The sequence below is a fragment of the Schistocerca americana genome, chromosome 2 (genome assembly GCF_021461395.2).
Source record: "Schistocerca americana isolate TAMUIC-IGC-003095 chromosome 2, iqSchAmer2.1, whole genome shotgun sequence".
Lineage (NCBI taxonomy): Eukaryota > Metazoa > Arthropoda > Insecta > Orthoptera > Acrididae > Schistocerca > Schistocerca americana.
The window spans coordinates 760,045,240-760,059,371 of NC_060120.1; the positions used below are offsets into that span (position 1 = coordinate 760,045,240).

At 40.3% G+C, this 14,132-nt stretch overlaps 1 protein-coding gene across 3 annotated transcripts in view; it reads left to right on the top strand.

The window, feature by feature from the left end:
- The window catches only part of LOC124595045 (ATP-binding cassette sub-family A member 7-like), a 610,990-nt gene that overhangs the window by 59,995 nt on the left and 536,863 nt on the right, over positions 1-14,132 (top strand). For all 3 annotated transcript variants that reach the window (XR_006978174.1, XR_006978175.1, XM_047133608.1), the window contains exons 6-7: positions 5,570-5,700; positions 12,104-12,301. Coding sequence is in view for 1 of the 3 variants with exons in the window: in XM_047133608.1 (XP_046989564.1) it covers positions 5,570-5,700; positions 12,104-12,301 (329 nt within the window). In the remaining 2 variants the exon portion in view is untranslated. The remainder of the gene's footprint in view (positions 1-5,569; positions 5,701-12,103; positions 12,302-14,132) is intronic.

Sequence of the window (14,132 nt, forward strand, 5' to 3'; positions counted from 1 at the left end):
TTTACAAAATATTGGAAGACGTGAAGATGATTTGTGTGTGGTGCTAAGACTGCCAGCTGACTGTGAAATAAATAATTACAATGTAATGTGTATAAATAGATGAAAGATGTAACTTGTATGAATCTGTGATTGATGATTGGCCTCTGGAGTCAGCCAAATATGTAATCGTATCTGATGGGGGTAATCTAAGATGCCGTAGTCACACAAATTTGGTTTTGGGAAAGATGAATCATGGACCTTGCCATTGGTAGGGAGGCATGTGTGCCTCAGCGATACAGATAGCTGTACCATGGGTGCAACCACAAAGGAGGGGTATCTATTGATAGGCCAAACAAACGTGGTTCCTGAAGAGGAGCAGCATCCTTTTCAGTAGTTGGAGGGGCAACAGCCTGGATGATTGACTGATCTGGTCTTATAACATCAACCAAAATGGCCTTGCTATGCTGATACTGCAAACAGCTGAAAGTAAGGTAAAAGTACAGTGCAGTCTACAGTATGGTTACAGTGTGTTCTGGAGATAAAATAGTCTCCCATTTGTATCTCCAGAGTGAATCTCCTCAGGAGGACGTTGTCATAAGGAGAAATAAAACTGGCATTCTACGGATTGGAGTAAGGAATGTTAGATCATTTAATGGAGCTGGTACATTAGAAAAATTAGGAAATTAATAGATTCAAGTTAGATATAGTGGGAATTAGTGAAGTTTGGTGGTAGGAAGGACATAACTTCTGCTCATGTGAATACAGGGTTATAAATACGAAATCAAATAGGGTTAAGTTTAGTAATGAATAAGAAAATAGGACTGCGGGTAAGCTACTATGAACGGCATAGTGGACACACATTGTAGCCAAGACAGAAAGCACCACAGTAGTAAAATTTTATATGCCAAGTAGCTCCACAGATGATGAAGAGATTGAAAAAATGTATGATGAGATAAATGAAATTATTCAGATAGTAAAGGGAGACAAAAATGTGATAGTCATGGGGGACAGGAATTCAACAATAGACAGTGGGAAAAGAACGAGAAGGAAAACTACTAGGTGAATATGGACTAGGAGAAAGGAATGAAAGAGGAAGACACGTGACAGAATTTTGTGCAGAGCATAGTGTAATCACTGCAAGCACTTGGTTTAAGAATCATGAGAGAGGGTTGTATATGTGGGAGAGACCTGGAGACACTGGAAAGTTTCAGACTGATTATATAGTGATAAGACAGAGATTTTGGAACCAGATTTTAAATTGTAAGGCAATGCCAGGTGCATTTGTGGACACTGATCACAATGTACTGGTTATGAAGTATAGATTAAAACTGAAGAAATTACAGAAAGGTAGGAAATTAAGCAGATGGGACTTGGACAAGTTGAAAGAACCAGAGTTTGTTTAGAGGTTCAGAGGAAGCATTAGGCCATAAATGACAAGAAGAGGGGAATGGAATACAGTAGAAGACTAACGGTTAGCTTTGAGAAATGTAGTAGTAATTGAAACAAAGGATGAAATAGGTAAAAAGACAAGGCCTAATAGAAATCTTCGGATAACACAAGAGTTATTGAATTTAACTGATGAAAGGAGGAAATATAAAAATGCAGTAAATGAACCAGGTGAAAGGGAATACAAACATCTAAAAAATGAGTTACAGGAAGTGCAAAATAGCTAAGCCGGAACAGCTAGAGGACAAATGTAACGATATAGAAGCATATATCACTAGGGGAAAGGTAGATATCACCCACAGGAAAATTAAGGAGGCTTTTGAAGAAAAAAGAAGCAACTGTGTGAATATCAAGAGCTCAGATGGAAAACTAGTCCTAAGCAAAGAAGGGAAAGCTGAAAGGCTGAAAGTATTAAGGAGTATATAGAGGATCTTATAAGGAAGATGTACTTGAAGCAAATGTTATAGAAATGGAAGATGATGTAGATGAAGATGAGATTGTAGATATGGTACAGCAAGAATAATTTGTCAGAGCAGTAAAAGACCTAGGTCAAAACAAGGCCCTGCGAGTAGATGACTTTCCGTCACAACTACTAACTGCCTTAGGAGAGCTAGTCATGACAAAACTCTCTGGTGTGTAAGATGTACGAGACAACCAAAATACCCTCGGACTTCAAGAAGAATGTGATAATTCCAAACGAAGCAGGCACAGACTATTAATTTAATAAGCCATGGTTTCAAAATGCTAATGGTAATTCTTTACAGAATAATGGAAGATTGGTAGAAGCCACCATCGAGGAAGATCAGTTTGGATTCCAGAGAAATGCAGGAACATGTGAGGCAATACCAACCCTGCAACTTCTCTTGGAGGTTAGGTTAAGGAAAGCCAAACCTGTGTGTACATCATTTGTTGACTTACAGAAAGGTTTTGACAATGCTGACTGAAATACTGTCTTTGAAATTCTAAAGGTAGCAGTGGTAAAATACAAGGAGAAAAAAGCTATTTACAATTTGTACAGAAACCAGACGGGAGTTATAAGATCAAGGGGCTGAAAGGAAAGCAGTGGTTGAGAAGGGAGTGAGACAGGGTTCCACCCTATCCCCGATGTTATTCAATCTGTATATTGAGCAAGCACTGAAGGAAACCAAAGAAAAATTTGGACTAGGAATTAAAATCCAGGGATAAGAAATAAAAACTTCATTGTTTGCTGATGACATAGTAATTCTGTGAGAGACGGCAAAGGACTTGGAAGAGCACTTGAATGGAATGGACTGTGTCGTGAGAGAAGGATGTAAGAGACACATAAACAAAAGCAAAACAAGGATAATGTAATGTAGTTGAACTAAATCAGGTGATGCTAAGCGAATAAGATGAGTAAATTAGACACTTAAAGTAGTTGATGAATTTTGTTGTTTGGGCAGCAAATTAGCTGATAGTGGCCAAAGTAAATAGGATATAAAATATAGACTGACAACGGCAAGAAAAGCGTTCCTGAGGAAAAGGCATTTGCTAACAGCAATTATAGATTTAAGTGTTAGGAAGTCTTTTTCTGAAAGTGTTTGTATGGAGTGTAGCCATGTATGGAAGTGAAACACGGACAATAAGCAGTTTAGACAAGAAGATAATAGAGGCTTTTGAAATGTGGTGCTGCAGAAGAATGCTAAAGATACTTCTGTAGATCATATAACTATGAGGTAGTGCTGAATATAACTGATGAGAAAAGAAATTTCTGATACAAACTGACCAGAAGAAGGGATCGGTTGATAGGACACATTCCGAGACATCGAGAAGGGCAGTGTGAAAATTCATAGAGGGTGATCAAAAGATGAATATAGTAAGCATATTCAGAGAGATGAGGGTTGCAGTAGTTATTTGGAGATGAAGAGGCTTGCACAGGAAGAGTAGCATGGAGAGCTGCATCAAATTAGTAGTCAGATTGAAAATAACAACAGCATATAGAATTCCACCATTTGCTGATAGGTGGCGACAGTGGTAAGTAGCAGTTGAAAGAAACAGATGTCAGGCAGTTAGCTGGGACCTCGGCCAACATAACCTCATTCAAACATTAGTTGATTTGTGTCTACATCATAAAGTTGTTCTTGATTGAAAATGTCAGTTTACGAGCCTAATTCTCGTCATTTGCGGGAGGTGTTACTGTTTTCTTTCAGTATGAAGAAAAAAGCAGCCGAGTCTCATTGAATGCTCTCAAGTATGTATGGTAAGGACGCTATTAGTGAAAGAACTTGTTGTGAGTGGTTTTAACACTTCAAAAACAGTGATTTTAACGTCGTAGACTGGCATAATGGTGGAAGAATGTTTTCAAAGATGCAGAATTGGAGACATTGCTGAGTGAAGACTCACGTCAAACTCAAGAAAAATTAGCATGATTAGTGGGGGTGACACAGCAAGCCGTTTCAAAATGTCTCAAGGCTATGGGCATGATTCAGAAAGAGGGAACTTGGGTCTCGTGTGAGCTGAAACCCAGAGATGTTGAACGTAGTTCGTGTGTTTGTGAACAGATGCTTCAGAGGCAAAAATGGAAGGGATTTCTGCATTGCATTGTAACCGGGAACGAAAAATGGGTTCATTATGATAACCCTAAATGCAAAAAATCATGGAATTTCCCGGCCATGCTTTCGTGTCACTGGCCAAACCGAATATTCATGGCTCCAAGATCGTGCTCTACATTTGGTGGGACCAGCTCAGTGTCATGTACTATGAGGTGTTAAAACCAAGTGAAACAATCATAGGTGCTCGTTATTGAATGCAATTAATGTGTCTGAGCAGAGCATTAAAAGACAAATGGCTGCAATACAGCAAGAGGCACGATAAAGTGATTTTACAGCACAAATACAGCAAGAGGCACAATAAAGTGATTTTACAGCACGACAACGCTCGACCCCATGTTGCCAACGCTCGACCCCATGTTGCCAATGCTCGACCCCACATTGCAAAGGAAGTCAAAATGTACTTGGAAACATTAAAATGAGAAGTCCTACCCCACCCACCGTATTCTCCAGAAATTGCTCCCTCTGACTGTCACCCGTTTAGATCAATGGCGCATGGCCTGGCTGACCAATACTTCCGATCTCATGAAGAAGTCACAAATTGGATCAATTTGTGGATCGCTTCAAAAGATGAACAATTTTTTTGATGCGGGATTCGTACACTGCCCAAAAGATGGGAGAAAGTAGTGGCCAGCGATAGAAAATACTTTGAATGATACATGTGTAACCAGTTTGTTTCATTAAAGCCTCAAATGTTGTGGAAAAATGGTGGAAGCAAAATTGTACACCTTTTAGATTGATGGGAAGGACCGTTAAGGTATTGTATTTCTCCTATGAAGGATTTACTTACAAAGACCTCATTCAATTGGTTCTTGGGGAATTGTTGGCTGATCAGTGACCCTTACCAAGTTTGACTGATAAGAGAGACAGAAAAGAGTCAAAGAAGAACTATGCAATTTGCCATGAGTTGTTTAGCCACTGGTAGAGAATCACAGAAATTCTCAACCAACTGCCATATGATATGTAAAAAAAAAGGTGTTATGCATCACACTCAGTCTTACTTTCAAAGTTTTGAGAGGTGAGATTCCAGTGCGAATAAATAAGCAATTACTGCCTCCAATATAAGTCTCTTGTGATGACCATGGCAATATAATTAGATAAATTTAGGTTTACATTCCCTTCTGCCATAATTGAACAATGGAGTGTGGAGTACAAATGTAGATGTAGCTAACACATTTAAAATATGTTAATACTTGTTGTAATGTGTGAAACACACCCATATTGAATACTAATAATTTGGAATGAATCAGGATGACAATGTAGTTTTAATATGCACTTCTCTGGTTCAAATTCAAAATTGTCTTCTCCTCTAAATCTTTGGCATCATTTTATGGTACTGATACTGGAGTAGTTTGTTGATTATTACAAGGATTTTAGAGAACACTGAGTGTTACTTGGATGTGTCTTTTCACAGTAATAACTTTGATAAACTCTTGTAATGTTTGTGATTGTGCACATGCATATTATGCAACATAGTCATGTTTAGCCATCGTTTTGAAACTGTTTGCTGCATTCACTTTTTAATCTCTAGTGCTTCATTTTCTTTTTGTATTTTGAAAATGATAATTATTTTATAGGTTTCATCAGCATTAGCAACTTAACTCAAGACGAAAAGAAATTCAGACTGTTGCTCAGAAATGCAGGAATTAGCAGTGATAATATAAATAAATTTGTGAGCTCCAAGATAGCATTGGATCGCATCTCTTTGGTACGTTGTCAATATTAAATGTTTCATATAATTTCTCTGTGATCAGAAGTTACACTCCGAAGCTGCTTCAGTTACTAGAAATCTGTGTGTGTGTGCGTGTGCGTGTGCGTATGCATGCACGCATGTACGCATACCATTCTGGATTTATTGATGTGTTATAGATGTAGATAGATGTAGCTACATTAAGAATTTTTTGGATGTATACAGCCATTTAGTTTGCAACAGCAATAACATAATAGTGGATAATACTAAGCTTCACACTTGACTGTATAGATTTTGAGTGACTGTATAAAGGTAACAGTAAGTGTTCTGTCAGATTCTTAATACTGAGCTCGGCAAATTGTTCTTGTGGTTGGAGCATTATCATGGGCACTTGGACGTGACTGATACATAGCTTCTCACCCATCACAGTACATACACAATAGTCCTCTTCCATTAAAACTACTAAAAGAATTTGATGGTAGCAGAATAGCACTCATGCTATCACTATAAATTAGTTTACAATGTAGATTTTTATTTTATTTTCTTTCTATTTAATTAATTTTAAAAGGGCGAGTAATTGTTATTTTGCAACTCTGTTGTTCACAAAAGACAATGTTAAAAATGATGTCCAACATAATAATTTGAAATACATTATTGCAGCAACGCGATAAATAGATATGGCAGTGGAAATACAAGAACCCTTGTAAATAAAAAAAATTAAGCAATTTGTCAATATGCCCTTATTTTTTGTAATCTTCACCATTATTTGAAGAATGCTATTATCATTCTACCATTTTAGTTTAGCAAGTGGAGTATTAATTCCACAGAATCCAAACATTGTCATACAAAATTACAAGGTAATTGTTCTTATTTAACTGAGGAAGGTGTAGCCCCATTCATAAAGAATGGGATTAAAATTATGTCCAGCTACCCTGTGGGATATTTTATGTGTTTCCTTAAATCACTTAAGACAAACGCAGGGATGGTTCCTTTAAAAATTCCATGGTTTATTTAGTTCCTCTCCTCGTACAACTTAATCATTTGCTCCATCTCTACTGGCCGTAGGATGTTAAACATACACTTTTCTTCCATTTCTTGTTTAATTCTGCCGAGACATCCTCTGAAAGGTCGTATGTGACTTTACAAAAGCCCTATTGTGAGACCATTAACAAGTTTGGCATAGAAAAATTGGCCATTGTTCTGTTGTTAGCCTCTGTTCTATTGTGAGCCTCTGTCTCAAAAATTTTGTCCTCAAATGAATACAAAGGTCAGTGGTTGTGCTGTGGTTGATACACCAGCTCTCATCAGAACACCGAAGTTAAGCACTGTCAGATATGATCAGCATTTGAGTGGATGACCATCCAGGTTGCCATGCACTATTGACCTACTGGGATACACTCAGCCACTTCTACATCTACATCGACATCTATACTCCGCGAGCCACCTTACGGTGTGTGGCGGAGGGTACTTATTGTACCACTATCTGATCCCCCCTTCCCTGTTCCATTCACGAATTGTGCGTGGGAAGAACGACTGCTTGTAAGTCTCCGTATTTGCTCTAATTTCTCGGATCTTTTCGTTGTGATCATTACGCGAGATATATGTGGGCGGTAGTAATGTGTTGCCCATCTCTTCCCGGAATGTGCTCTCTCGTAATTTCGATAATAAACCTCTCCGTATTGCGTAACGCCTTTCTTGAAGTGTCCGCCACTGGAGCTTGTTCAGCATCTCCGTAACGCTCTCGCGCTGACTAAATGTCCCCATGACGAATCGCGCTGCTTTTCGCTGGATCATGTCTATCTCTTCTATTAATCCAACCTGGTAAGGGTCCCATACTGATGAGCAATACTCAAGAATCGGACGAACAAGCGTTTTGTAAGCTACTTCTTTCGTCGATGAGTCACATTTTCTTAGAATTCTTCCTATGAATCTCAACCTGGTGCCTGCTTTTCCCACTATTTGTTTTATGTGATCATTCCACTTCAGATCGCTCCGGATAGTAACTCCTAAGTATTTTACGGTCGTTACCGCTTCCAATGATTTACCACCTATGGCATAATCGTACTGGAATGGATTTCTGCCCCTATGTATGCGCATTATATTACATTTATCTACGTTTAGGGAAAGCTGCCAGCTGTCGCACCATGCATTAATCCTCTGCAGGTCCTCCTGGAGTACGTACGAGTCTTCTGATGTTGCTACTTTCTTGTAGACAACCGTGTCATCTGCAAATAGCCTCACGGAGCTACCGATGTTGTCAACTAAGTCATTTATGTATATTGTAAACAATAAAGGTCTTATCACGCTTCCCTGCGGTACTCCCGAAATTACCTCTACATCTGCAGATTTTGAACCGTTAAGAATGACATGTTGTGTTCTTTCTTCTAGGAAATCCTGAATCCAATCACAAACCTGGTCCGATATTCCGTAAGCTCGTATTTTTTTCACTAAACGTAAGTGCGGAACCGTATCAAATGCCTTCCTGAAGTCCAGGAATACGGCATCAATCTGCTCGCCAGTGTCTACGGCACTGTGAATTTCTTGGGCAAATAGGGCGAGCTGAGTTTCACATGATCTCTGTTTGCGGAATCCATGTTGGTTATGATGAAGGAGATTTGTATTATCTAAGAACGTCATAATACGAGAACACAAAACATGTTCCATTATTCTACAACAGATTGACGTAAGCGAAATAGGCCTATAATTATTCGCATCTGATTTATGACCCTTCTTGAAAATGGGAACGACCTGCGCTTTCTTCCAGTCGCTAGGTACTTTACGTTCTTCCAGCGATCTACGATAAATTGCTGATAGAAAGGGGGCAAGTTCTTTAGCATAATCACTGTAGAATCTTAAGGGTATCTCGTCTGGTCCGGATGCTTTTCCGCTACTAAGTGATAGCAGTTGTTTTTCAATTCCGATATCGTTTATTTCAATATTTTCCATTTTGGCGTCCGTGCGACGGCTGAAGTCAGGGACCGTGTTACGATTTTCCGCAGTGAAACAGTTTCGGAACACTGAATTCAGTATTTCTGCCTTTCTTCGGTCGTCCTCTGTTTCGGTGCCATCGTGGTCAACGAGTGACTGAATAGGGGATTTAGAACCGCTTACCGATTTTACATATGACCAAAACTTTTTAGGGTTCTTGTTTAGATTGTTTGCCAATGTTTTATGTTCGAATTCGTTGAATGCTTCTCTCATTGCTCTCTTTACGCTCTTTTTCGCTTCGTTCAGCTTTTCCTTATCAGCTATGATTCGACTACTCTTAAACCTATGATGAAGCTTTCTTTGTTTCCGTAGTACCTTTCGTACATGATTGTTATACCACGGTGGATCTTTCCCCTCGCTTTGGACCTTAGTCGGTACGAACTTATCTAAGGCGTACTGGACGATGTTTCTGAATTTTTTCCATTTTTGTTCCACATCCTCTTCCTCAGAAATGAACGTTTGATGGTGGTCACTCAGATATTCTGCGATTTGTGCCCTATCACTCTTGTTAAGCAAATATATTTTCCTTCCTTTCTTGGCATTTCTTATTACGCTTGTAGTCATTGATGCAACCACTGACTTATGATCACTGATACCCTCTTCTACATTCACGGAGTCGAAAAGTTCCGGTCTATTTGTTGCTATGAGGTCTAAAACGTTAGCTTCACGAGTTGGTTCTCTAACTATCTGCTCGAAGTAATTCTCGGACAAGGCAGTCAGGATAATGTCACAAGAGTCTCTGTCCCTGGCTCCAGTTCTGATTGTGTGACTATCCCATTCTATACCTGGTAGATTGAAGTCTCCCCCTATTACAATAGTATGATCACGAAACTTCTTCACGACGTTCTGCAGGTTCTCTCTGAGGCGCTCAACTACTACGGTTGCTGATGCAGGTGGTCTATAGAAGCATCCGACTATCATATCTGACCCACCTTTGATACTTAACTTAACCCAGATTATTTCACATTCGCATTCGCTAATAACTTCACTGGATATTATTGAATTCTTTACTGCTATAAATACTCCTCCACCATTGGCGTTTATCCTATCCTTGCGGTATATATTCCATTCTGTGTCTAGGATTTCGTTACTGTTCACTTCCGGTTTTAACCAACTTTCCGTTCCTAATACTATATGCGCACTATTTCCTTCAATAAGAGATACTAATTCAGGAACCTTGCCCTGGATACTCCTGCAGTTTACCAATATTGCGTTAACTTTTCCTGTTTTTGGTCTCTGAGGACGGACGTTCTTTATCAACGATGATAATGTCCTCTCTGGTAAGCCGTCAGGTATTTTATCGTTTCGCCCAAGGGGGGGTCCCTCTAACCTAAAAAACCCCGTGTGCACGCCACACATACTCTGCTACCCTAGTAGCTGCTTCCGGTGTGTAGTGCACGCCTGACCTGTCTAGGGGGGCCCTACAGTTCTCCACCCAATAACGGAGGTCGATGAATTTGCAACCATTATAGTCGCAGAGTCGTCTGAGCCTCTGGTTTAGACCCTCCACACGGCTCCAAACCAGAGGACCGCGATCGACTCTGGGCACTATGCTGCAGATATTAAGCTCAGCTTGCACTCCGCGTGCGATGCTGGTTGTCTTCACCAAATCAGCCAGCCGCCGGAAGGAACCAAGGATGGCCTCAGAACCCAAGCGGCAGGCGTCATTCGTTCCGACATGTGCTACTATCTGCAGCCGGTCACACCCAGTGCGTTCAATAGCTGCCGGAAGGGCCTCCTCCACATTACGGACGAGACCCCCCGGCAAGCACACCGAGTGCACACTGGCATTCTTCCCCGACCTACCCGCTATTTTCCTAAGGGGCTCCATAACCCGCCTAACGTTGGAGCTCCCTATAACTAATAGGCCCGCCCTCTGTGACTGTCGGGACCTTGCCGGAGAATCGGCCACTGGCCCAACAGGCGAGGCATCCTGTGGTGGCTCGGAAACGATGTCATCACCACTAGGAAGCACCCCGTACCTGTTGGAAAGGGGTAAGGCAGCTGCCACGCGGCCAGATCCCACCTTCGCCTTTCGGCCAGGCACGCGCGAGCCCACCACTGTCCGCCATTCACCCCGGAGTGATGGCTGACCGGTAAGATGCTCACTGCCGGAAGACGCAGCGACATCAGGGGTTCCATGTGATTCCAAGGCCACCGAAGTAGGCATAGGTCTCACCACAGTTGCCCCAACGCCACTACGAGCCGACGCCTGCGCCTCGAGCTCGATGAGCCTAACAGACAAAGCCTCCACCTGCCCCCGAAGAGTGGCCAATTCTCCTTGCGTCCGCTCACAACAACCACAGTCCCTACACATGACTTTGTTTACCCTACTCAATACGGTGACAAATTCCCAAGATAATCTTCTGATGAGCTACTCTGATAATCAAGAAACACTCACTGAAATACGAGACGCGAAAACTACGCTAGGTCGATCCCAATAGAGAGGCTGTTTGACAGAGTTGCAGTGGATCCAGCTCAAGAAAACTGACAATGGCTGGGAGAATGGTGTGCTGACCTCACACCCCTTCCATGTCCACATTTGATAATGCTATTAGGCTGAGAATGACATGGCGGTCAGTCAATACCATTGGGCCTTCCAAGGCATGTCAGATGAAGTTTAGTTTATTTTTTTAGAATGGTTACAAAGAATGTCGTATTACACAAGCACAATTTTTGATACTTTGCAAGCAATTACAACTAGAAGAGTTATTAGTTTTACTCACCTTATTTTTTTATCTCCTCCTCTGGGCGCTAGTTTTGAAATTCTATATAGGAGGTGTACACAGGGTCCATCGGAGCACCCACCCACACACACACACACGCGCGCGCACACACACACACACACACACACACACACACACACACACACACACACACACAGCTGGGCACCTACATTGTCTCAGTACACAATACTTGGATTGCAGTTCAGCAGATGGGATAGGATGTGTGCACATGCACATGCCCATGGGGATGCACATGCACGTTTTCTGTAGCTCATTACAGGATTTGTCTGAGTGCTATCAAGTTTTCATTCTTTTTTTTTTGCGTGCACATTGATGACTATATTTCTACTATTCAGTGAGCAGTCTCTTCTACACCTAAATTATTTATTATTTAATTTAGTTTGATCTGATCACAAACTGAAGTAAAGTAGCATTTTCAGAAAAAAGGGGGAGGATATTTGAATAAATTTGTTTTAAGTAAGATCAGTCAGTGCCTTATTTTACTTTATGTTTTAGTTGATCTGATCATCGTATGTACTCTTACGCACCATGTGTTTTTCATCTGGAGATTAATGATTGTTTCCCGTATATGTAATATCCATCTTGGTAGTCGTATTATTATTATGAAACTTATTTATTAAGTGACCTTCTAAATGATGTATTTTTGTGTTAGCTACAAATTTAGAATATTCTAAATTTTTTTTCAGCAACATTTTCGCATGCTGACGAGTGATCCTGAGATATTTCTATGCAATGAGACAGTATTATCTGAAATATTGATACCAGCAAGACCTGAAGACCTTCACATCATGTCTGAAGCATTCTGTGATAGCTACAACAGAAATATGACAAATCTTGCGTCTGCTATACAGGAGCTGCAGAGTACTCCAGAAGCAGTTAAGCAGGTACATTTGCTGTGGGGAGAGGCAGAGGGAGGAGGGGTAGGGGTTGGGAAGAAGAGATGGGTGGGAGGGGAAGAGAGAGAGAGAGAGAGAGAGAGAGAGAGAGAGAGAGAGAGCGAGCGAGCGCTAGGGTAAAGGAAGGGGAGGGAGAGGGGGATACAGATGCATACAGTTGTATACGTGTTGTCTATTGTGCAATGAGACAGCCAACTAGAATCCTTTTAATCAATTCTGTCTTCACTTTCTGATGGCGTTTCATACACCAGTGACTTGCTATAACTCCAAGAGAAAAAAATACACCACTGATATATTTTAACAGATAGCTGTATACTGCTTGCATGGTAGTGCTACCAACATCAGTGTGCAATCTCAAGTAGTTTACACACACAACATTCACACGCATAGCTCATTCTAGACCTCATTCCACCTGAAATATTCATTTCAAGCAATTTGTTCTTTATCTTGAAATACACAGTTTAGGATTCTCTACCATATGTATAATTTTTACCTTAAAGATTTGCTTTCATCCAAATTTTGATGTGGTGTAATCAGTTTCATTCATTTTATTTGCAGACAAATGGGCACATCTAGGCTTTTGTAGAAATTAGTAATCTATTTTAACTGGTGATGAAATAGATAGAGATGTATTACAAGTTTAGAAGCTCTGTCCAGTGTTTAAACAACTTTTAGCACCAAATTTTTAATTCTTTTTCCTTAGTGGTGACTGATTCTCTCCCCCTTCCTCACCTTTCTCTCTTTCTTTCTTTGTTTCTTCTCCCAACACATTATTTTTCATTTTGTTTGCTTGGAAAGGTTGATAGGGACTGAAGAATTGTCTCAATGATAGTATGTATAGATTTTTTAATAGAATTGTTTTCTGCAAAGACTGTATGCAAAGGCACAGTGGCAAAGGTGCAGGTGAATCTAAATTAAACTGATTGTGTTTTTTGGATCTGTGATGTGATTATAGTGTTAAAATGTCAAATGAGTCAGATTGTTACAATAAAATCATACATAATCAACTATATGGATTAAAGCGATTTTGGTAGATAAGCATTCACATGAATAGTGAAATTCAAGTTTGCAGATTTTATGTGGTAAAACTTAAAATCCATTTAAATTAAGAAGTATCATATACTGTCAAAAATAGCTCTCGAGAGTACAAAAACTTATTTGAAGATAAAGTTTTGAATGTATTTCAAATATGGTAAGGTCACCAATAACTAATCTTGTGTGAGCTGATATTACATCATATAACTTTATGCTTGAATGATATACCTGTTTATACACTGAAGCGCCAAAGAAACTGGTATAGGCATGCGTACTCAAATACAGAGAGATGTAAACAGGCAGAATATGGTGCTGTGTTTGACACCTTTGTAAGACAACATGTCTGATGCAGTCGTTAGATCAGTTACTGTTGCTGCAGTGGCACGTTATCAATATTTAAGTGAGTTTGAACATGGTGTTATAGTCAGCACATAAGTGATGGGACACAGCATCTCTGAGGTAGTGCTGAAGTGGGGATTTTCATGTACGACCATTTCATAAGTGTACCGTGAATATCAGGAATCCAGTAAAACAACAAAAGATTCAGCAAGAATGGGACTAACAACAACTGAAGAGAATTGTTCCGCATGACAGAAGCGCAACCATTCCACAAATACCTGCAAATTTCGGTGACGCGCCATCAACAAGTGTCAGCATGCGAACCACTCAATGAAACATCATTGATATGGACTTTTGGTACTTAAGGCCCTTTTGTGTACCCTTGATGGCTGCATGACACAAAACTTTATGCCTTGCCTGGGGTCATCATCACCAACATTGGACT